This window comes from Anguilla anguilla, chromosome 1 (genome assembly GCF_013347855.1).
Source record: "Anguilla anguilla isolate fAngAng1 chromosome 1, fAngAng1.pri, whole genome shotgun sequence".
Lineage (NCBI taxonomy): Eukaryota > Metazoa > Chordata > Actinopteri > Anguilliformes > Anguillidae > Anguilla > Anguilla anguilla.
In genome coordinates, this window is record NC_049201.1 from 57576984 (window position 1) to 57600518 (window position 23535).

At 46.9% G+C, this 23535-nt stretch overlaps 2 protein-coding genes across 2 annotated transcripts in view; one reads left to right on the top strand and one right to left on the bottom strand.

The window, feature by feature from the left end:
* Positions 1–1339: 1339 nt before the first annotated feature.
* On the bottom strand, positions 1340–22556 carry ptpn23a (protein tyrosine phosphatase, non-receptor type 23, a). The gene is made up of 25 exons (XM_035387861.1): positions 22316–22556; positions 16207–16281; positions 15655–15782; positions 14260–14336; positions 14092–14141; positions 13114–13245; positions 12898–12978; positions 12522–12653; positions 12302–12349; positions 12059–12115; positions 11788–11846; positions 11354–11433; positions 11081–11195; positions 10690–10755; positions 10324–10469; positions 9887–10192; positions 9377–9531; positions 8883–9034; positions 8058–8237; positions 5426–7814; positions 5103–5287; positions 3729–3833; positions 3335–3473; positions 2993–3106; positions 1340–2770 (listed from the first exon to the last, which is right to left on the bottom strand). The coding sequence occupies exons 1-25, from the start codon at positions 22397–22399 to the stop codon at positions 2171–2173; spliced, it is 5655 nt and encodes a 1884-aa protein (XP_035243752.1). The 5' UTR covers positions 22400–22556; the 3' UTR covers positions 1340–2170.
* A 719-nt stretch (positions 22557–23275) lies between these two features.
* nek11 (NIMA-related kinase 11) overlaps positions 23276–23535 on the top strand; it is a 64147-nt gene continuing 63887 nt past the window's right edge. The window contains exon 1 of the mRNA XM_035406692.1: positions 23276–23351. The gene's annotated coding sequence lies outside the window, so the exon portion shown is untranslated. The remainder of the gene's footprint in view (positions 23352–23535) is intronic.

The following is a 23535-nucleotide window of genomic DNA, read 5'->3' on the forward strand; positions in this document are numbered from 1 at the left end:
CAGTCTACTGTTTTTTTTCAGTGTTTATTCAGCAAATTATAGTGTAAAAGATTTTTGCTGCTTGCATTACCACTTGCATTCCAGTTTTGGAAATGAATACAATATGAAAAAAAAGGAAGACAATTTTGCCTTAGGTTCTTCCCACCATTAATAATTAAGCAGTTTTCTACTAATGTTAACATTATTGGCTTAGCAGTGCTGTTTTCATTTTGCAGGATCAGTTTGTGCAGCAGGATGTTGAAGTGTTTCTGGTTGAACATCTGACCTTGCTCCTGGGCACGTTAGAAGCATCTCAAATTAGTCTGGTAATGTATGTGAACATCTGAACTTCAGAAGCTGGGTTTACAGGTTCAAATATGGCTTTGTGGCTGTATTAACTGTGTACATAAAACATTACATTTATTAGAAGTCTAGGTATTAGTAAAAAACATTTTCTCAAGTATATCTATAGTACTTTTTCTTCCCAGTTTAGAATGGCCAATCATATTTAACAGTGCCCGGTGTCAACCTCTGCTGTCGATTTGGGAAAGGACAAATGAGCAGGTGTTCTGTGAAGCATGTGATGTCAGCCACACTATCACACCACAGTTTGCAGACATGACTTGGAGGAGTCTCTTCTTGTGCAGCTAACAGACGGACTTGCAGGTGCCCAATCGACCAGCGTGGGATGCTAGTGCGTGATGAGGTGCTGTAATTCTGGCCAAATGAAAGCCTCCATTTTTCATTTAGATAAATGGCATAGTGCTCCAAATACGGTTAGGTATTCTGTAAATTACTTCACATACAGGTGACAAATTAAAGGAAAAACCTTATTAAATGAGTGAAGAAACAAATGCAGATTCTTCCATACAGGTGTACTGCTAGATACAATTAAACAATGAACATCCTATGCTCTGGCATGTATAAAAATGCTGAGCACGCCCAGTTGGACTTGGTTGGTTTGAAAGGGTTCATTATTGGGGCATGGATGGCAGGAGCTTCAGTCACACAGACTGCTGAACTGGCTAGTGTTTCAATGTGAACAGTGACATCTCCATCTATGGGAAAGACGTCAGTAAGTAGGGTCGGAAAACGTGGACGAAAGTGCACATTTGATGACTGAGATGCTTGTGCATTAGTTCATTAGTGCATTAGAATGTTGGTTTTTCCTTTAATTTGTCACCCGTCTGTAGATTCTGTAAAACCTTGTGTCTGTTGTACACACAATTTAGACATCAAACATTCAAAAATTTCTAATGATCATCATAATACATTTTGTAGTTCTACACACCACAAGACCATCAGCACCCAATTTAATATTCCCCCACCAATCCAGAGACTTAAATAAAACACAAGGACAGTGAGTTCCAGGTTTATTTTAATTAAGACTTATTTACATTGTTACAGAAAGGAGGAGAATAGTCACTGCATTAAAAAGGTGCGTTATTATTCAAGGTCTGCTGATAACGTGTGTGTGTGTGTGTCTGTGTAACGCCATTAAAGTGAGAATATGTGGCCTATTTCATTACTCGCTACACTTCCATTCTACATACATACATACAGATCAACACAATCTCAACAGCTCACACGTGGGATGCTGTAGTGCCAGTGTGTACAGTAACTGTTATGATAGGCAAGCTTCTGATTCAGGAAGCCAGGTGGACTCTGGGATTGCTCCACTGCCCATGCTGATGGGATGGGAAGCTGTTCCTCTTTGTTTTGTCATTGTTAGTGCACACCGATGCGATGGCCAAGTGCTTCTTCATCCCAGGTGTCCGAGATCCACAGTCACCGTCAACATCAAGCAGCTTTGGTGAACTTAACTCTGTGGGGTCCCACACCCCAAAAGGCCGGTATCCAGGAGGCAGGAAGCGTGCTGCAATTGTGCATTCACATGCTCTCAGTACTGAGACAATGTGTTACTGTAGCAGGATAGCATGCTGGGATACGGGGTATGACTGGACAGACTCAAACTGGAGGGGAGAGGGGGCTTATGTTTGGTGGCACAGCTGGAAGAAGACTCTTTAGGACACAGAAACAGACAGACTGACACTGAAGTGGTCCCACGCGCGCAGGCGATTTCTGGAGGATGAAGGATAATAGTGGGCCGACAGAACTGGACCGATCCTGCGCTAGAAGGCAAAGAGCGAGAGAAAGAGCGAAGGAGCTGAACCGGACCTACGGGGCCGGCTCAAGTCTTGTTCAGCGTCCAGAGCGGATCCAGGTTGCTGAGCGGATCATCTTCTGACGGCACCCCCTGCAAGCCCTGGCCCTCGTGCGGCTGGAGAAAGCTCTGCTTATTGATGCGCTGCTTCCCCCGATAGGCGCTGTCCAGCGTGAACGCTTCGGGGGTCATGGAGGCCAGCAGCTCCAAAGATGAGGAAGAGGAAGAGGAGGAGCCTAGTGCAGGGGGCAGGGCTGGAGCTGGCATTTGGGTGGGATCAGAATGGTGATTGGCGGTTGCAGGGACAGGCCCATCCAGGCCATTGCCATGCTCCTGATTTGGGGGAGGAGGGGACTGCGCCTTCTCAGGAGAGGAGGGTGGGGGGCTGAGCGACAGGGGCAGGGGCTCACTGAGAGTGGGCTCTGGAGGTGACAGAGAGCTGGGCTCTACATCCCCTGGAATTAGGACATCAGCTAAGGCAGGAGGCGGCAGATCCTGGCCTAAATCAAGCCCCTGCTCAGAGGCACTGGGAGGGCGGATGCTCAGCTTGGCAATGGTGGCCTGGATGGAGCTGATCGGCATGTCACCCCCAAGAACGATGTCCTGGGACTCCTGCCGCGAGTAAGTCTGGGACAACAGGACAGACAAACAGGATTACACACAGGACAAACAGGCAGAATTACACACAGGACAAACAGGCAGAATTACACACAGGACAAACAAAGGATTGCATATAGGACAGACAAACAGAAAGGATTAGAAGTCCTTGGTTCTAAGTGAGGAATCTTGGAAGCTCAGGCCATAATGTTATGGGGTTGAGTAAGAGGCTAACAGGATGGCAGGTCCTACCTTTGGGGCTATGCTGTTGTTGCTCTTGCTGCAGGGGGCGGTCGAGACACCGTGGCGCTGGAGGACCTGTTCAGCATGCTTCAGGACGGCCTCATAGCAGAACTTAAGGTGCAGCTGCAGGGAGACAAGCCGGTCCTAGTCAACAACCGTCAATGTAGCAACCGAACAAATGGCTCAATGATTGACAGACTTAAAGCAACCTTGTGGAACTTTGTGGCTTAATAACAAATGAAGGCTTTACAGCACAAAGCCTTCTTGCACTACCCGTACCAGCGTTGCAGGAGGTTCACTGAATGGACCTCCCCGTGCGTCTGCTCATTCCCGTGGCAGTCCTGCTCTCACCTTCTCCTGCAGCATGTTCTTCCTCTGCTGCCTCATCTTCCTCACCAGCAGCGGCAGGTCCGGGATGCCGTTCCCCGCCTCCAGCTCTTGCAGCGCAGCGTACAGCAGGCAGAAGGCACCAGTTCTGCCCACGCCCGAGCTGAGAGGAGATCGGGTGACTGTGAGAATGCTGCCACTCAGACACACTCCTCACTATGAGCTCAAAGAGTTGTGTAACACAATAACATTCATATCAATGTTAAAATAAATGTGTGACCGCTAATCCTAAAATATGTATATGCTGGAGAACATATTTCTTCTGAACTATAAACATCCCAACGCATCTCAATGTCTTCACAGCATCCTGGCAGTATAACCACCAGCATCAAAAATGACAGGAAAGTGCTCCCTGTACCTGCAGTGAACTACGATGGGCGTATGCAGCGGGCGCTGGTGCAGGTAGTGCCCATGAACCTCCTGGATGAAGCGGATCAAATTGCTTTTGCTGTCTGGAAGGCCCCTGCAGACATACAAAGATTGAGATTGGTCAGGGTTTGTATGCATGAATGCATGCGTGTATATACTTGTCTGAACCACAGTGCACTTATATAGTAGCAGAAACATTCCAGGTATGGCAATGCGTTTACTTAGGGTAAAGTAACAGGAATTGCTTTATTGGGGTGTTACAAATGTAGGTTAGCTCAAAGCGATGGATCTAAATCACAGAATTGTAGTGTAGCAGCATTCTAAATAGGGGCCAAGCACCAATGGTGCACAGGCACCTATTGTAATTGTTAGTTTTTTTTTTTCTCACTATTATTGTTTCCGTAATAGTAATCTTTGGCAGCACATAGAACCACTTGGTGGATTTTTGTGAAATTTGGCAAGTTCATAGACGGCAGGCCATGGTATCCAGGTACCAAATTCAGGTCCGTCCCTCCACCCCTCTAGCACTACTAACTGGCCAAATGCTTTCTTGTAACTTTTGAACTATTTTGCCCACAGTCGCATTTTTGCTCACTCTTGTTAATTTCTGCCATATTGGATTTTTCACCATTTAGAATAAATGACTGTGAAATTTGAGAGTATTGTGACCAAAAGTTATTAAAAGATAGTTGCTAGGTCAAACAGTAAGGCCGCTGTAACCAAACAAAACGGCAATGAATTTGGTGATGAAGTCACCAGAAAGGATGAGTGGCCATATATCTGCAACCCTTTTGTCTATTGACATCAAACTTGGTACACATGGTTATCACGAGGCCTGGGGAGCACAGAGAAATTTGGCTACTTGGGAGCGTTATACCAAAAATGACTCTGAACTGAAAGCAGATACTTTTTGGGGGAACATAACAGCAATTGGTCAAAATTTGGCAACCAATCTGGTTGCATGGTGGCACTGCAGTGCTCAGCTCCTTCAATACTGCTTGCAGCTGTGAATGTGTCAGTTTTTCAGTAGGGTTGTCTCTGTTATTCTGCCTGTGTCAGCTGAGCATAAAGTATACCCATCTGACACAATGACTACATGTGGGCCTGCTGGACTGCACAGTGAAAGAAACAGTGCCTGGCAGCACAGGTTTTGGAGCACATAAGGGCTAATCTGTGCTCTCCTTAGAAGGTGCTGAAGGGATGAGATCAGTTTAGGAAAAGGTTAGGCCAACCCGAATTATGAAAAAATTACAACAAAAGAATCTCAGCTAAAACCGGTTTAAGAAAGGACACTGCATATAGAATGTGGGGTCAGTGAATGAGCAGAACAATAAGCAGGTCCCCACGGCATAATTGGACTTACAGTTCAGGCCAGGACGTGAACTGCAGGTGGATGACCGTACGCTTCAAGCTCTGGTCACGGAACTGCAGACCGATCATACGCTCCACGTGAGTGGGCGTGGTCTTCTGGGTGGTGAGGGTCAGCGTGATGGGGCCCTGGGAGAGCTGTTGGCCCCGCTCCAAGGGGAAGTATGGCAGCACTTTTTGCTGGAAGGGGAGAATAAAATTCCAGGTTGCTGATTTGACAGTGTAACTGTATGCACTCTAGTCCCTAAAAACATTTTTATAAATCTGCACCTCAGCTGGACTGCAGGCCTGTACAAGTCGGCTTTAGAGTAAACGTACCTTCTCCAGCTCTTGCTCAGACACCAGCATGACGACCAGAGACACCTTCTGCTCGTACACCATGAGCCAGAAGTCAGCCGCAGTGCCCGTCAGCGGCGCCTGGGTGGCGATGATGCGCGGGCAGTAAGGCGACAGGTCCTCAATGGCGCTGGCGTTGATGTAGTCGTCCTTCCCCGACTGCAGCACCACGCGGTTGCGGTCGTAGGGCATGATGTCCTGGTGGCGGTTCTTCATGCTGTAGCAGCGGGCGATGGCGATGGACAGCTGCCGGGCGTCCCTCTCCTGCTGATCCTGCAGCTCTTTCCAGCGGGCGTCCAGCTCGGACAGCCCCCCCGACTCGGCCTGGGGCCGCTCCAGGGACTGCACCGTCTCGCGGAAGCGCTCCAACTCCGCGCAGAGCCGCGAGACCCGCTCGGGCGCCTGGTACGGGTCGCCCTCGATCAGCCGCACGGCCTCCTGCTTCCTCCTGCGCTGGCCGTCCTGCGGGTCGGCCTTGGTGGGCAGCAGCACGTTGGCGGCGGCCTTGACGCCCCCGTGCTGGCTCTCGGGGCTGGAGGACAGCAGGTCGTCAGTGCTGGAGGTCTGGCGCTGGAACAGAGAGTCGGAGGAGCTGGGAGGGGAGGACGAGGCGGAGGAGGAGGCGGCGGCGGCTGGGGGCAGGTGGGCCCCGCCTACGGGAGTGAGCGCAGGGGAGGGTCTCTGGGGGATCAGCCCCAGGGAGGGGGGTCCTGGTGATGGGGAGGGCGAGGGGGTCGGCGAGGGTGGGACGATGTTGGGCGGCTGCGCGACCGGCGCAGAAGGGGAGGGGGGGATCATGTGCTGTGGGAGGGGCTGGGGTCCTGGGGGCGGTGCCATAGGGGTGGGGTGCTGCAAGGGACCGGCCTGGACAGCAGCGCTTGGAGGGGGAGGGGTAGTGTAGTTCGTGGGGCCAGTGGGGGGAAGTGCCTGGGGCTGCTGGGGGGCCCCTGGTGCAGCCTGGTGGGGCATCATGGGAACACTGCCAGGGTAGCACACCGTCCCTGAGTGAGGGGGGAGAGGCTGCTGGGGCATGCGGAGGGGGAGCTGGGGGTGGAGTGGCTGACCAGGGACCATGTGAGCCTGGGAGACTGGGGGCATTTGGGGATTAAGGGCATGAGGCGGTAATTGAGCCTGGGAGACTGGGGGCATTTGTGTATGAGGGGCATAAGGGGGTAACTGAGCCTGGCAGGTTGGAGGCATCTGTGGATGAGGGGCATGAGGAGGCAGTTGAGCCTGGGAGGCCGGGGTCATTTGAGGATGATGGGCATGAGGAGGCAATTGAGCCTGGGAGGCCGAGGGCATTTGGGGATGAGGCACATGAGGGGGTAACTGGACCTGAGAAGAGGGGGGCATTTGTGGATGAGGGGCATGAGGGGGTAACTGTGCCTGGGAAACAGGGGGCATCTGTGGATGAGGGGGGTGGGGGCCAGCCATCATGTGGGACTGTGAGGCATGTGGAAAGTACCCGGGCTGGGGCTGGGGCGGCAGGCCAGGGAGCACCTGAGGCGGGAGCTGTCCTGGAAAGGCAGGCTGCTGAAAGTGGGGAGGCCCTGGCTGTCGGGGCTGGGGCATGTAGTGTGGGTACTGGGGCTGTGGGGCGGGGAGGGGTCCCTGGGGCCTGGACAAGGGCTGCTGGGGTCGGGCAGGGCCAGGGGCGGGAGTGGGGCCGGGGACGGGGGCCGGCTGGTATTGAGGGAACTGGCCGGGGGCCTGGGGGAAGGGCTGCTGTGGGTGTACGGGCACCCCAGGCTGAGGGGGGTACGGGGGGAAGTGGCCCATCTGTGAGGGCACAGCGTATCCCCCAGGCACAGGGGGGTTGGGCTGACGGGCGACGGGCTGCCCTGAAGCGGGGGTGTAGCTGGCGATGGGCGTCTGCACGCTGTCCACTGTGGTTGTGGAGGGGCGGACGGGGACGGCTCCCCTCAGTGGGCCAGCCTGGGGCTGCGGCGGCCCCCCGTAGCTGGAAACGGCGGCGTGCTGCGGGCCCTGGGGAAAGGCCTGCTGGGGCGGGTGCGGCTGCTGCTGGGGCAGGTGGGGCATGTTGGGGGGGAAGCCCGGGTGCTGCGGGGTGGGGAAGCGCGGCAGCCGAGCCAGGTGAGGGGGGAAGTGGGGCCAGTGGAGGGAGGGCCTGGCCCCGCCTCCCGGGTGGAAGGCGTCAGGGGCAGGGGGGCGAGCCCCGCCCGGGAAGGAGAAGTCGGGGGGCATGCTGCGCAGCTCCTCGGGCAGGTCCCCTCCCAGGCTCAGGATGGCCGCGCTCAGCTGGGCAAGTTCCGGGTCCTCCAGGCTGGAGGCTGGGTCCATGTCGGAGGGCTTCTTCTGCAGGGGGGGCTTGGGGGCAGTGGGGCGCGGTGGCGTCTTCTTCTGCACCTCTCTGACAGAACAGAGGGGTAAAGACAGAGGGAGAAAAAGGACAGTGAGGGGATAAACAGGGTTTGAAGACAAAGATAAAATGGCTGAACAGTGGCCTGATTCTAGAAATGATCATCTCCAATACACAATAATGGACAGCACCTGAAAGCGAGGGGTCACCTGTGTCTGATGTCAGGTGAGAATAGTGTCAGGGTGTATCTGTGGCAGGTTTCTGGGTGAGGAGGGGACCCGGGTATGACAGTACCTCTCCAGCAGTGCCTGCCTCTCCTCCTCCCGAGCCTTGCACAGGGCTCTGGCCTTCTCCAGCAGGAGCGAGGCTTTCCCCTCCAGGTCGTCATAGAACTCCTTCCCCTCCTGAGACTTCTTCATCAGGTCCTCGTAAGCCTCATAAGAAGAGACCAGGGTCTGTACCGTGCTGTTCCACCTGCAGATACACAGCAACAGGCAACAGGCCTGATTCAGAACAACATAAGCCTGGGCAATCTTCAAAAAAGTCATATGACTGAGAATGGCTGGCGTATACACATCTGCCCCGTAGTGCTACTTAAGGTTTTGATGTCCTTCTGAGGAATTTATTTTCCCACAAGAATTTCTAGTTTTTGTTTGTCTAATATCTCCCCATGTGGCGATCTGTTAAGTTGTTGTGTCATCTGGACTGCATCTTAGCATGTTGTGGATGAATCGGGACAGTTTGTGTCACTGGCAAGTCACTGCGTGTCAATGTATGCTTTGTGGACGACCCAGACCATGCCGGGCTTCATGACCATATAAGGGTCCAGACATTTCCCTATCGGGCAGTTTCTGGCTCAAATCTGTACAACACGGCGAGACGAAAACTGCACTTCCGCGGTTTCAAAGCGCTTTTCACAAGCCCATGGAAAGTCAATGGGTGGTGTCAGTCATTTTGTCCATATGCTTTATGCATTGGAACTCAGTAAAATCACAAGCCTATGGCTTTAAGTGTTTGTTGAGCTTCTGGTCTTGGGTACTTTGGTTTTGTTTAGTTTGGTTCGTTTTTCTGTTCTTGTGTACGGTGATGGCTGTAGTTCCTGTACGTGCGGATGCTCACTTGTGCTCAGTCTCTGACAGGCCTTTGCGCACAGAGGCGTACTGCACGTTAGCCTCCGTCAGAGCCTTCAGAATATTCTCCTGCGCCGCCAGGTTCTGGTCAATGTACACCTTAACCTGCTCATACTTCTTCAACTGTTCCTCAAACAGCCTCTGGAAGAGAAAGACAAAGAGAATAGCAAGGTTAGTGAAGATCATTTAAAATGGATATAAGATTTCTGCGCATTAAAACTATTTGTACTCTTACAAGTGTCTGGAGAATTTAAGCCCAGGTTGCACATCTAAAGTTTGTGTCTTACATTATGTGCATGGTATAAGTACTTGCAACTAGGTCTGCAAATTTAATGAAAGTTATAATGATCAGACCACTAAGCAAAGAGCTGCGTGTTCTGGATAGTGGAGGAACTGAACTGCACCATGGGAAAAGCAGTCCATGCCATAATGTAAGCGCACCAAACTGCAGAGTGGAGAAGTTTTTGGGAGCATGGCATCTACCTTCATGTCAGCACGTTCCGTGGTGACCAGAGCGGCGGTGATGTCATCCTGGTGAATGAGGTCTCGTAGCTGTTTCTCCAGCGAGCTGCGCTGGTCCCTCATCTCCTGCACTTTCCCCAAGATCCGCTTCATGCACTGCAGCCCCGCTACCTCTTCTGAACACCAGGGGGCATAAAGGAGCAACATCTCATGCACAAATTCACCAGCACATTCACGCTTTTTCCTGAAGTCATATAATGTCTTCTCCTTAGCCCTCCTGTCCACGAGGAGGCATAGCTGAGTCTCTCGGTCACGTTCTGTTTCTCTCTCTCTCTCTCTCTCCTCCCCATCTCTCTTTTTTTTCTCTCTCTTTCTCTACTGCGCATCTCTCTCTCTCGCTCTCTCCCTCTCCCTCTCTTCATGCATGACACACAGACGTCCACACGCACACCATTTTCTCCATCTATGCCAGTTTCCTGGCCTCCCCAGCCCAGGACTTTGAAGCAGACCCGCCCCCCCCCCCCCCCTCACCCTCGCTCAGATCGGGGCGGGGCAGAGCGTCTCTCAGGGCGTCCAGCGGTCCCCCCAGCAGGCGCAGGTTGCTGATGTGCAGGTTCATGGCTCGATGCAGCTCCGTGTTGGTGAAGCTGGCCTTCTCGTGGGCCTCCAGGTACTTGTCCAGGTCCCGGCGCACCTCCGCCAGGGTGGGCGGAGCGGGGGGCCCGGCCTGCTTCCCCACCGCGTCCTCCAGGCTCCGCTCACCCGCCTCGTCTTCATCCAGGACGTCCCGGATCTCCCTGAGAGAAGCCTCCACATCCGTGAACACACCCGACAGCACTGCAGGGGAGAGAGAGAGTGTGGGGCAGGGCTCGGTGAATGGCATTACCTTAGCGAGGCCTTTACTCTGAGTGCCGTTAATAGCCCGTGTGTGTGTGTGTGTGTGTGTGTGTGTGTGTGTGTATACTCACTCTGCATGGACTGGATCAGGCTCTTCACAGTATCAGGTCTCACACTTAGGGCTGCACACTTCTCCATCAGCACTGGGGGGATGTGGCTGTACATGTCCAAATTATCCACAGTGTCAGGGTCCAGACTGAGAGAGTCCATGAACTGCCTGCAAAATGCACCCACACACACACAGGGTCAGCGTGTCCAACTGTGTAAGGCAATGGATCTGTTCTTTGTTAGTTCACCAAGGCACATGCAACCAGATTTCAAATCATACGTAATTTTTCTGTTAACCAGCTTCTTATCACCACAAGCACAAACACACATTTAAACATACGAACACAGAAATACAGTACTTGTTGCCCACCCAGCTCTCTCACACTTACTCCAGTGTCTCATTCTTGCTGTCAATCTTGGCCATGACATCCCGCAGCAGCTTGGCTTTCTCCTCACTGGAGTGAAGGGGTTAGGAGAAGAAAATGGAAGGAAATTAGTTCCACTTTTATGCTTATCAGAACTGTTCAAAATGATGGTGTACAATGGCCCTTAAAGACTGACTACACTCAGAACTCGTATGGTCATAAAGTCAGAATGCCACAGAATATTCTAGAATTTCTGTGATTTTATGTAGTTTTTCCGCAGGTACTCCATCAATAAACACCATGGTACCCCACAGTCCACCAGCTGAAGAGGACAGGAACCTTCAAAGAAGTAAAAAACAGAAAAAAGTTGTGTCTTGCCAGCCTTACCAAAATTAGGGAGGGCAGTGCCTCATACCTGTAGAGAGAGGAAGCCTCATGGGCAGCCATGGGAACCAGTTTGGAGAAGATGTCAGGACCGGTGACACTGGGGTCAGTGGGGTTTACGGGCAGGGCCTTCACCAGGGGGGCACCTGTAGCGATGCAGGGGGTCCAGTTAACTTAACAGTATACAGACACTGCAAAATGGACTCAGAGTGGCTCAAATGAACAATTCCAACATCCTCATATAGGGCCGAGCAGGTCTAACTGCAGTCTGGCTCTGGACATGAGGGCTGTGTGCCCCACATACCTTTAACAGAGGGCAACGTGTCCAGTGCAGGCACAGACTCATGGTAAATAAAGTCATTATCCTTTTTGGCAGAGTTGAACCTGGAAGAATGAGGCAGAGAACAGAGATTAGGATCAAACACCCACACAAACCTAATGCAGGGGTTTGCATGATTACTGTTGTAAAGAACCATTACATACGTATTAAGCCTAGTGCTCTTAGGCTGAGCAGAATTTAGCATTGTTCCCCTATCAATGGAGCTTAAATCAAATGGCTCGTATCATTCTGTCATGCATTATAATTATATCTGACCACAGATGTAAAACCTACATTCAAAACGCAAGATTTGTGTGCAGTGTTCTGAAAATGTAACCACCAAACGTTTAGGTCACTTGTCATTGGTCACCAGATTGTTCTGCAGAGAGTGATTCAAAAAGAGATGGATGGAGTCTTACTTTCCCCCAATGACATCCATGGTGAACTTCAAGGCCTCCTGCACACTGTCTGGCTGTCCCTGCAAAGAATGGAAAGGGAGCGAGGGGAGAAGATGGAGAGAAATAGGGAGGGAGGGAAGAAAGGAGAAAAGGGGTGAATATTCCAGGCTGCAGAGGGTTCACTTTTCAACTGACGTACTGTGCAAAATCTGTGAAGTGTCCGAGACACATCAGGGCTCTTCATAGAGAGGTGAGGTAGAGGAGGGCACATTGTGACAGAGCGCTGCGTTACCTTGGCCAGCTTCACCGCTTCACTCAGCTTGTCTAAAGAGCTCTGCAGGTATGCCAGCTATGTGAAGAGTGAACACAGGGTACACACAGGTTAGAGAGACAGGGGGGACTGAGAGGAAGAGAAACAGAGAGACAGAGAATTCAGAATATTTGAACTGTAAATAAAAGAGATGGCACTAGTGTAGCAGGGCATCAAGAACCCTACAGATGCAGACTCTAATGAATAAAAATGACAGAGACATACCCTTTCACCATATTTCTGTTGCTCTTCTGCCTGTTTGCCCATGTGCAGCTGAAGAGGGGGAAAAGGCGAGTCATTTTCCAAAAATACCATGCATACGAGTCACTTGCGTTTGAAATACGGACTTCATCATGAAAGCATCACAGAGACATGCCCCAAAATTTCTGTCAGACTCAGTGGTACTGCCGCCTGAAACTGCTGTTGCAAGCGAGTGGTGACTCACATGGGCAATGGCTGCAAAGTAATAGATCTTCATCTGAACCAGCTTCTTCCAGTCCTTCTGGATCTTCCCCAGCAACGAGGCCGTGTCCGAGTTCTCCAGTGCCCGGCATGCCTCCTTGTAGTAGTCGACCACCTGCAGGGGTCCATGAGTAAAAAAAACTCACAACTGCGCTGTGCAAATGAGCATGCGTATGCGTGTGCGCGTGTGTGTGAGTGTGTGTCTGTGTGTGTGTGTGCATGTGGGGGGGGGGCAGCGGAGTGGTGTGGAGTGAAAGCTTATTCTGACCTGTAAAATAATATTTCATTTTCTGAGGTCACTTTGCTTCGACCCTCGCTCTAGCTGGTAATATTACATGTGAGGCAGGATGGGTACCCACCTGAGCACTGATGCGCGCCACAAGGAAGCTCTTCCTGTTATCCAGCATGGACTTCTCCAGAAGACACTCCTGTGCTTGTCCCTGATCCACAAGAAAAGAGGGATTATCAGCAGAGCATAAGACCCCAAGTCAGAAAACCTCATGGCACAGCAGAGCACGTATTACAACACACCAGGTAACCATAACAACCTTAGAAATCATCATAGGCGTGATTACCAGCATGAGGTTGATGTTGAGGTTGAGAATCTGGTGACTCATGTCCACACTGAAGTTGTGGCTGAAGTGGTCCCTCAGGTAGGAGAAGGCTCCAGCTGAGCACTGGAAGTGAGTGCAGGACACCTTCATCCCCTGAGAATGGAGAGAGTGAAACAGAGAAGAAGGAGAGGGAGAAAGACACGGTTGCTGAAAGAATAACATATGCAGTCACTCACTGTAAGACGGGAAAGATAGAGACAGAGGGGAAAGTCCTCCACTGTGGAAAATATTCAGGTATAATGAAAGTGTGTCTCAATAAATGTACAAATTTCCTTCTTCACTAATGAAAAAAAAATGCCTCCAGTCATATTAGTGGAAGAGCCAACAGCCCCACAGCGTGTCAGCCTGTCACAGCTTGAATGAGAATTCAGTCAACACTGCTTACTGAAAACTAACAGAATAGAGTCATGCATCAGAAATACAGTATAAGAATTTATTTCAGGCTTATTTTAAAAACTGAACCCTGATGAAGGCCGTTTAAGGCCACAATTCATCGGGCCAGAACGTTTTTTCAATCATCTTGCCATGTTTAAATAAAAGCTTTTAACTTCACTATTAAGTGTGCCTCGGACTCCCACTTGTTTGCCATGGTTACCATTTCATATTTTTGACTGGCAAAGTTAACCTCTTTTTTTATACACTTGCATTTCCTCCTCTTTTCTAAGCGCACCTTTTTAATACTATTTTTATCTGTGCAGCACTCCTCGCCTTACTTTTTAAAAATCTTTTAAGATTTCAGCTATCATTATCATGATAGCATTGCTTACTTCTCATGGTCACTGACTAAAATGTATAATTTAATGTTAAGCTTTGAGAATACTGTCATTTTATGCTAATAAAGTCAACTGAACTGAACTGACACAGTGGGAGACAGAGGGAAGCTCTATGAGCGATTTAAGCTCTGAAGAACACTTCCTACTGACTCAAAGTCCAACTGACCTCCTCAGACACCCTGTTGTCCATAGCCCCAAGCATGGAGTGAAGAGCACCTACAGGGAGGACAGCACAGGGGGCATTATCAATACGAACAGCCAAAAGCAGTCAACACACTGAGGTACTTTATAATAGGACACCGCACGCTGTCAGCACAGTGAAGCCACTGCTTACCCAGATTATAGAGAATACAGGCCTGCTCATAGCTGATATCATCATGGGTGACAGTCTTTCCAGAGAAAATCTCAGTCCTGTGAGAGACAGGATGAAGCAGAGAGAAAGGGAGGGGGTGAAAGGGAAAGAGAAAAGAAAAGAAAGAAAGAAAAAACCCTTTCACATACACAGTACAACCTTATCCTAAAATGCTGCAGAACTTCACTATTTAGGCGTCATGTGTGAATGAGAAAATGAGAAAAGCTTCTTGAGCAATGTGCCAGCTTGAGGCATAGTAACATTAATGTAAATGTTGAGGTTAAACATTAGTGAGAAGCCACAACATGAATGGAACAAGAAAGCAAATCTCTGCTTGTTTTGCCAAGATATCTATCCAGCTACGTAGTTTCTCGCAACTGCAAAAAAATAATAATGTGAATAAAAGGACTGTTGAGTATCTCACTCTGTAACAGCACAGCTTGCAGTGTGCGAGTGAGCACCACAATCTCCTGATCAAATCCGGCCCGGGGCTGTACCGACTGTGGCCGGCAGCCCTGCAGTTGCGCTGCACAATTGGCTTTGCATCGCCCAAGGGATATATGGGTGGGATTCAGTCACCAGTTGCCCGTGGCTTGAGCACATGTGCGATTGGGTCTCCTCTGCCTCCACTCTGCGTGTGCACAGCTTGTGGCTGCGGTGTGAAAAGAAGCAGCTGGCTGGCACCATGTGTATTTCGGAGGAGAACTGCAAGTCGTCTTCAATCTCCCGAGATGGCAGCAGGGGGTTTGAGCAGGTTTGTGCATAGTTAGTGAACTGGACATTCCAAACGCAGGTGGGATTGGAGATGCCAAATTTAACAACAAAAAAAAGTGAATCCAGAACGTACACCCTGCCTTTGACGTACTTCCATCCTGTTGTTTCCTCATTTTGAGTATTTGACAGCTGCTGTTCAAACAACAATCACTGGCACTGTCGTGTGTGAATGCCACCAACCCATAGACTGACGAATAGTCATGAGATGGTAAACAAGAGCAGCCAGTGCTGCTGCCAGAAATGTTAACACAGCAACATTCCATGCTAAATTCCGGCTAAAGAGCAAACAGTGCATCAGGTCCAGAGATGTTTATTAGGGAATACAGCAGAAAGCTCAGAACAGCACATGCATCCTCAGTAAGAACAATGCAAGTGTGATGCCACTATACCCTGCAGTTTCTTTTCACACAGAGAATACACAAATAGATAGGTGAACAGGACAGGACTGTGTCAGGTGCTTGTTTCCAATGTAGGTGTCTGAATGACTTGGCTTGTGAAATCTGAGATGACAGCAAGGATCTGTGTTTGCGTGTGCATGTGTGTGTGTGTGTGTGTGTGCGTGCTTGCGTGTGCGTGCATGCACGGCATGATTGTGGTCCTCACCAGGAGATTGGCACAGCGGCCTCCTGGCCTGTCCCCAGGGGTACCCTGCTCTGAAGGTAGTGCAGCTGACCAAAGTACTTCCGCAGCGTGCTACACCCCTCAAAGTCCCGCGTCACATTGACCGCGCTCTGTAGGGGACACACAGAAGGCTCAGCCAGGAGGCATGCAAAAACACACAGCCTGAAACTAAACCATCCACTGTACCCTTAATTAATAATGATCAGATATGCCCTATTTTTACAATGTAGAAAGACTGGAAATAGCAATGTCCTGGGGCCTCCTGCTGGGGGACTGGGCATCTCCACTCCTCTGCTTCCTGAACATCTTTCTCACCATAAATATGCGTGTCTTCCAATAAGGAACACTATGCTCATAACAGAATAACGACACCACCTCCTCTCTTACCGTTAGTGTGAGAATGTTTCCTTGCTGCCTCCCTACCCTTGTAGCTCAAGGCCTCCCCCCTCTTGTATTTCGCCATAAACAAACCACCTTCACCACAGTCCCTCCTGAACCCGGACCACTACCCTTTCCCATTCCTCCATCACTTACCAGGCGCAGCTGCTCCAGCTTCTTCAGCTGCTCATTGTAGTTTTCTGGGTTCTCGCCATAGTTCTTCAGGATGAACTGGGACAGAGAAAAGAGGAGAGACACGAGTCACTGAGCCATGCAACTCCCAAGGAGGCCCTGAAACCAGTCTCCCACACCTCCCCAGAACCATTCTGTTTCTGAGATCCCAGCCCTCCTCAGGAATGAGATTTCATTTAACTCACCCCTTTAATCATCTCACGGTGATAACCGTATAACTGCTGGTATTTCATAATGACCTTCAGAACTACAATTGTGCTTTAGCATTGGGCATATGAACAGAATCAAACAGTTTCTACAGTGATATAAATTACGGCATTACAGTAAATCTAAAATTAGAAAACAGGGACAAAACACAGAAAATATAGGCTATAACTGTTTTATAACTATAGCATGTGTTTGTCAATACCTGGTACTAGATGCAGCAATACCATTTCCTTTGGCAGATTCTGATACAGAGCATACTAACACACTACATTATATCAAGAAAAATTTGCAGACAGGCTGAGCTCTATCAATATACATTGTGATTATGTATACATTAACTGACTATGATTGCTGCGCTTTTCCCTGTTTTTGCCTTTTGTTTTTATTTTTCCTGTTAAGCACATTGAGCTGCAGTCTGTATGAAAGGTGCTATACAAATAAAGTTATTATTATTATTATTATTGTCTGTGAAGCACTTTGTGTGACATGCTAGAAATGTGCTATATAAATAAATATATAATCTAAAACCCCAATAAAAAATTCTGGGGAAAAAAAAAAAACTAAGTCAGCCTTAAGGCACTGCTCACAACCTAAGATAGATTTTCCTCTACACTTTCCTCTTCCTCTGCCTTTTGACGCCGTGTAGAAAAGCATTATACAAATAAAATTGTGTAGAATGAAAAACAAAGACCTACAGCTGAAGTTTGCTATCATCTTGATTCTATTCAATTGCACATAATTAACTAAACCAATGCTACCTAGTCTTGGGTTCATTTGAACAGAACTGTAACGTTCTCAAGAAATAGAAGCATTCCTGCTATGTCGAATGCCAACATATTTTTCTGTTCATCCACAACACGTGAGGCTGCACTGAAGAGTCATTCGTCATTGCTAGGTGGAGAAAAGAATTTGCACGTCATAGCAGGGAAATCCCACTTTTGGACTTCCCAATACTGACACTGAACCGCATCAGTACAACACTACTTGATACATAAAATTTTCAGGCCTGATGAAGTTGTTTTACAAAAACACAAATCCAAAATTGCCCTTGATCTTCATTTTTGGGCTGACAGCTTGACCACAGTGAAAAGTGACTGAGCAATCAAAAGAGATTGTAAATGTCTGTCCAGAAGATGACCATGATCATAAATTTACATTTATTAACTTTTGTTTAATGTTTAATGATTTTGTCTTTCAGGTATGATGGGAGATGCAACCACACTTGTCCAAAACAGAAAAAAGTTACTTTTCATGAGAAGCCTTATGGTGTAATACAAGGGTGCACAGTAAGGGCTGATCTGTTTCAGGATTTTGTGCCAACTCATGCTCTTAATTATTTAATTCGTTCAGCCATATCTCAATCTGACATTTGTATGAGCATCAGCTACAGCCGCAGACTGCAAGTATATCCTAAAAATTTCACAGTGCTCAAGAACAGGAGTAAACTAGTGTAGTTTATAGATCCATCAGAAAACTAAAACCAAGGTAATTTGTTGGAACAAAACCAACACACAGACCAGCCCTCCAGGACTGGAGTTGTGCAACCCTGATGTAATATCTTGCACAGAGGAACGGATATTTTGCTAAAAACTATTACATGGGCATTGACAGTAAAGTCTTATGACACTGGTAAGTGGGTGAATGTTCAGTGAAGGAAACAAAACATTTTGAATTTTTTTTAAAAATCAGGCAAGTCAAAAACCTAGTGCTTTGTACCTCTAGGTTGCACAACTGAGATCAGGATCAAAGGTTCTGGAAAGTTAAAACAGTGCTTTTAGGACCAGTGTTTAATTTTGACACCATCCCTCACACCACTATTTTTATGGATGTTACAACCATTTTCCAGACTGTCCTAAACATTAAATTCACTCCCTGTTTCTCATTCCCAGGCCCTCTCATTCCTCCCCACCCCCACCGTTCCCTTCATAAACTCCTCCTAACTCACACAATTATTTCTTGGTATGAGGGAACCTGAGGTGAAGCCAGTTTGCCCAGAGCCTTCTAGAACTTTAAGACCAGGAAGTACAAAGGGTATTATTTATTTGAAACAGGAAGAGCTGACAGTCGCACAAAACAAGCTATTTATAAGTCATCAGCTAATTATAATACTTTTCACGTATGGAAATAAAGGTTAAATTCCAACTAAGAGCAGATGACAAAAGATACCCCGCTGACTTATAGAAACATCAGTCTGGCAGGTAAGCTCAGAAAAACTCCACGCATTATAAATTATCAAAATACAGAAAAGTCTTGGCTTTTCTCTTACAAACTGGTCCAAGGCATGTGACAGTGACATCATCTGAACACATGCCCCCCAATTGGAGCATGATGACATCAGCAACCCAGGCTGCTTCCAGTTTACTGTAAGATAAGTGAGAAATAACAGAGCACAAGCCAAAAACCGAGGGAGTGGCAGCAAGTACAACACACACACACATTTACTGTAAGAATTCCCTCCCTCATAAACTGCACTGATAGAACATTCATGAACATACTATCAACTGCACAAACACCATATTTTCTACTTTCCAGATTTTATTTCTGGATTAACCAAGGGGTGGTACTTTGGTGGTCTATATCATGTAACAAATCTCACCTGCTAACTTTGCTATCTACCTTGCTATCCTTTACAATCTAAACTGCCAAGAATTTTTGTAAATTAGGTTTTGAAATATTATATTCTGGACACAGGCTGACTGTAAGAGTCCACAAGACTATTTGAGGCAAACAGCAATGTGGTGCAGTCTACAGGCTAGCACAGGACTACCAGATTGATTCTACAATGAGAAAAAATGTATTAAATGGGATACAACACATGATAGATCACTACAGTGGTTCTGTAACAATCTGCTATCCCTACTGTGGGTGGGTGTTGCCCTTTTAACAACACAGGAGATTTTCCTATCAAATTCAGACTCCAAAAATTAACATAGCATACAAGACAATGCCTCTGGAGAATGATAGAGAATTTTTTTTAAATCCCATGTGAAATAGGCTAAATCTGATATTAGCCCCATGTGCAGTGCAGGGTCCTTGACACACAAATAAAATGATATGATTTGGCTGAGGGAAATTTGAGATGAATGACATGGATATCCAAAAGTATGTCTATATGATCTGAATGGCACACAAACACATTTGACCAGAAAGGGTAGGCCACAACTAATGGACTTGACCACAGTATTCAGTTGCTGGGCTGAGATGCTGCAACTTGTAATACAAAACCTTTTTTAGGTGTTTGACATTGATCAGTAGAAACAATGATAAAGGAGTAGCCCTCACTGTAGAGAGAGGGCGTGGGTATGGTATTCTTCCTAGATATTTTAATTTCATTTACAAATGTCTGCCTTGAAAGCTGTATTCACCATTTCATAAACTGACTGATGGATTAATATTCATGGTCTGTCTTGAAGGTTGATAGGAATGTTCCCAGGTGTGACTAAATGTGGGCCTATTTAAAATCAGCTGTGCTGACTAATGGGAGCTGATCTTTTCACAAAACGTTTCGGGCAGTATGGTAGCAAAGCTTTTGCCAAATTTGCCTAAACAAATTTCATGCAAATGGCCGAGTAATACTATGTAAAGTCTCAGTGTCTGCATGTTTGTAAATAAACTGTTTTATATACGTTTGAGCTCTGGTAATATTTTCAATATTTGGTTGTCCAAAGAACCAACGAGCTGTGTGGCAAGGCTAATGCTTTACTTTTTTCTATACATTTTTCTGAAGCAGTGTGGTGCAACTAGCTTTCTAGTGACATTACTAAAGGCAAACTATAAAAAAAGCAGGTGCCAAATTAAGTTTGATAGCCATTTCATATTTAACACTAGCAAAATGTCCATGTTGTCTCAACCTGTATAGCTAGAATTATACATGCCAACAGTGACATGTGCGGTTACAAAATGTAATATTTGTAATACACTGGTTAGATATTTTTAACAGGTTGAGATAAAAGTCAATATCTGCTCTCAGTCAACTCAGTCACATTATAACCCATTGAGCTTATATAGTCTCTTAATTACCTTCACTGATAAAAGCTTTGGTCTTATATCCCATGGGACTCTGTGTTTATACCTTGGATACTATCAAAGAAACATGGATAAGAATAAGGATGTCATATGTAAGTACCGTAGGTAAAACTTATTCTTAGTTGGGTAGGAATAATGGACTCTACTAATCATGTCTGAAACCACTCAGGAACTTTAACATGAAAAATGCCTTTTCCACAGTACAACGAAACTAATCAGCTTATATGGTAGGTTACAGGTAACTCTGCATGGTTGCATGATCAACTAACTGCCTGTGATGTAGGATAGTTGCACTCAAGGGTGCCTACCAGGGGTGGATTTTCCAAATAAGACCCTACAACAGATACTGAACTCAGTTAAGCCACTATCTTACTTAACCTCTCCACCAAACACTCAAATCCATCCAGAAACAAGTAATAGCACCACCATCCATAAGCATTCATTTCGCAGTAAAACATTTTTTCCCCGACCTGAATCAAATCTTGCGAAATGTGTTTCTTTGGAGACTTCCCACAGATTTATGAGATGCTGTCCTCATAGGAATTGGGCTCACCCCCAAACAATACAAAAAGGAACACTGCAGTACAATGCTCAACTTTTATTTATTTTTTAAATTTGCACCATTTAATTAACCAGGGACATGCCAAATTAAACTCAAATGTCAAATAACATTAAATGTATTTAAGCCATTACCAAAATACTACAACGGCAGGATGCCAAAGCAGAGTCACTGCTTGGACTGGGTTCGGTAGGGTGGTCTGGAATCCAGCCATACAAAAGCCACCCCAACTCCGGCTGAACCTGACACAGTGGCCAATGCTTCCTGTAAATGCTGCGTAAGCACACCATCAGCAACATGGAGGGCTTAGAGTGGCCCTTGGAGGCCATGACTCTGTATCTGCTAAGGGGTGAGAAGGGGACACCACTGCACCCTTGCTGACTGACTGCCACAGAGACTACTGTAGTCACTGAGCCTGGGCCAACACAGATGTCGGCAGCACAACTGACCAGGAGGGTGGGGCATCAGCACTACAACCAGTGCCCAGTTTTTATTTTTTAAAGATGAACTGTGAGAGAGAGCGCGAATTGCAGAGAACCGGGACCACTCCCTGTCCCCCAATTCAATGAGACTGGGGAAACGGACCTGTTTACAGTACAGACAACAGAGACCAACTATATCAGCGCTGATTTTTATATAATGCACCGGGAACCCTGCAATCATGTAGCTAAATTCTAATATTCCACTGCTAAGAAACTAAGAATATCTCACCTGAAGCCATGGAGGCCATAGTTTTATTTAACTGAAACACTACACTAGCATTATAAACGTAATAAATTTGATTATTCAAATAACCCCGGTGCAATACTGGGAAGTTAAGCTAACTAGCCAGTATTTATTAGCCTACAAACCCCAAACAAGCAGGAGGCTTCCCTTTAAGGATGGCTACCTACATAATCTCGACAGCTAGTTACACAGTCAGAATAGCGATTAGAAAATAAAACAGTCTAGTAACGATTATTATTTTATTTTTTTTTGTTTACATTAAGTTATGCAGGCAGCTAGCTAGCTAACAAACTAACTTAAATCCACACGGCCTTGTCTGACTCTAGCTAGCTCAGCTAACACTAACCGGGTAATTTTCTAACAACAAACTAGCAGCATATTGATAATAGCTATTATATATAACATTAATTGTCGATAAGATACCTCCGATTTGAGGCAGAGACAGGCTACATTTAATAACAAATAAGATTTCACGATGTCCCGTAAACCTTATCCACTTCCGATTGCGCTCGCTCTGTGACGCCCTGTTGCTCCGACCATGAATGCTCCGCTCACCTGCTTGACAGACGGGCTGAACTGGAACTCCCCTGCCTCTTTTAGATCGAGCCATATCATGGGCATTCGAGGCACTGCCTCCATTGCGGCCAACTACTTTGTCGTATCCTCTGACAATGCTGCTTTCTTGTCCAATCTAGTATGCAATATGGTTGTTTAATCGTTTCCGCAAGAGTTTCGGTAATTGTTTTTATTTGTGCTCCCTCAATGTCTGTGTCATATCCCATACAGTACTCCAACAGGAAACTAAGGAAATTAAGGAGGTGACGTTCATAGAACTTTGCCCGCAAGTACACATGGGAAATGTAGTCACAAGCCTAGCCAGCAAAGGTTTAGTTAATGCTGTGGATTGTGGAATTGAACTAACACAGCTTGCGGATAGTATGGTTTTCAATGCATGCAAAGTATACTTACCTATAGGCTAAATGAGCAAAATTCAAAAACATTTATTGCGACTCTCCTCTATTAAAAAAAAAAAAAAAAAAAAAAAGATGACACATTACACATATCTTGCATCAACTCAAAATGTTTATTGATTGATTCATTAATTCATTCATTGAACATGGACACTGCACACTGATCAAAATTTTCCGTCATTACATTAACTTAAATGTGCCCACACAACAGCCAACTGAACGTATCACGATTTAATGTATCGACAAATCTACCAATTAGCCATGCAACACGATTATGTTTTTAACAAATAATATGATCAACTAGAGAAATATCGCATAGAAGACTAGACGTAGGCAACATTGTATGCATTCTGAAAACCATACGATCCACAATCTCAGCTATCAGAGGACCTACTGCGGCCCGTGGCTAAATCTATTATTCTGAACCATTTTTTGAAGTTTTGGGCGCTGCAATGTCCTTCCTGGCTGATAAAGTCGTTATCTGGGACAAGAGCGCCACCCAGGGTAAAAGAAGGAAATGTGCTCTGCTTCGTCTCCATAGGAACAAGAATAAACACGGATGTGGAACAACAGCTTTGTTGTAGCATGTTTCCGCAATAAATCCACGCATCACGAACAAGGTGAGCACATTTTTCGTAACAGTTTTTTTATTGCATTGTCTTTCCAAATATCCTGACGAAAGAAAAAAAAAAATACTGTCGGGTCGATGTTTGCTTTTCGCAAAAGGATGGGACAAGATTGCAACAGATTGCAACTAAACAAATGCTTGCATAAAAAAATAATGCAGCAATATGCTTTGCTTTG

What these genes read in the sequence shown, in the direction of transcription:
- ptpn23a (XM_035387861.1), bottom strand. Translation starts at nt 22,399, where the DNA reads ATGGAGGCAGTGCCTCGAATGCCCATGATATGGCTCGATCTAAAAGAG. An exon ending in GCCGCTGTGCCAATCTCCTG is followed by an intron (nt 14,337 to 15,654) that starts GTGAGGACCACA and finishes TGTCTCTCACAG; the next exon opens with GACTGAGATTTTCTCTGGAA. An exon ending in AGCAAGAATGAGACACTGGA is followed by an intron (nt 10,470 to 10,689) that starts GTAAGTGTGAGA and finishes TGCATTTTGCAG; the next exon opens with GCAGTTCATGGACTCTCTCA.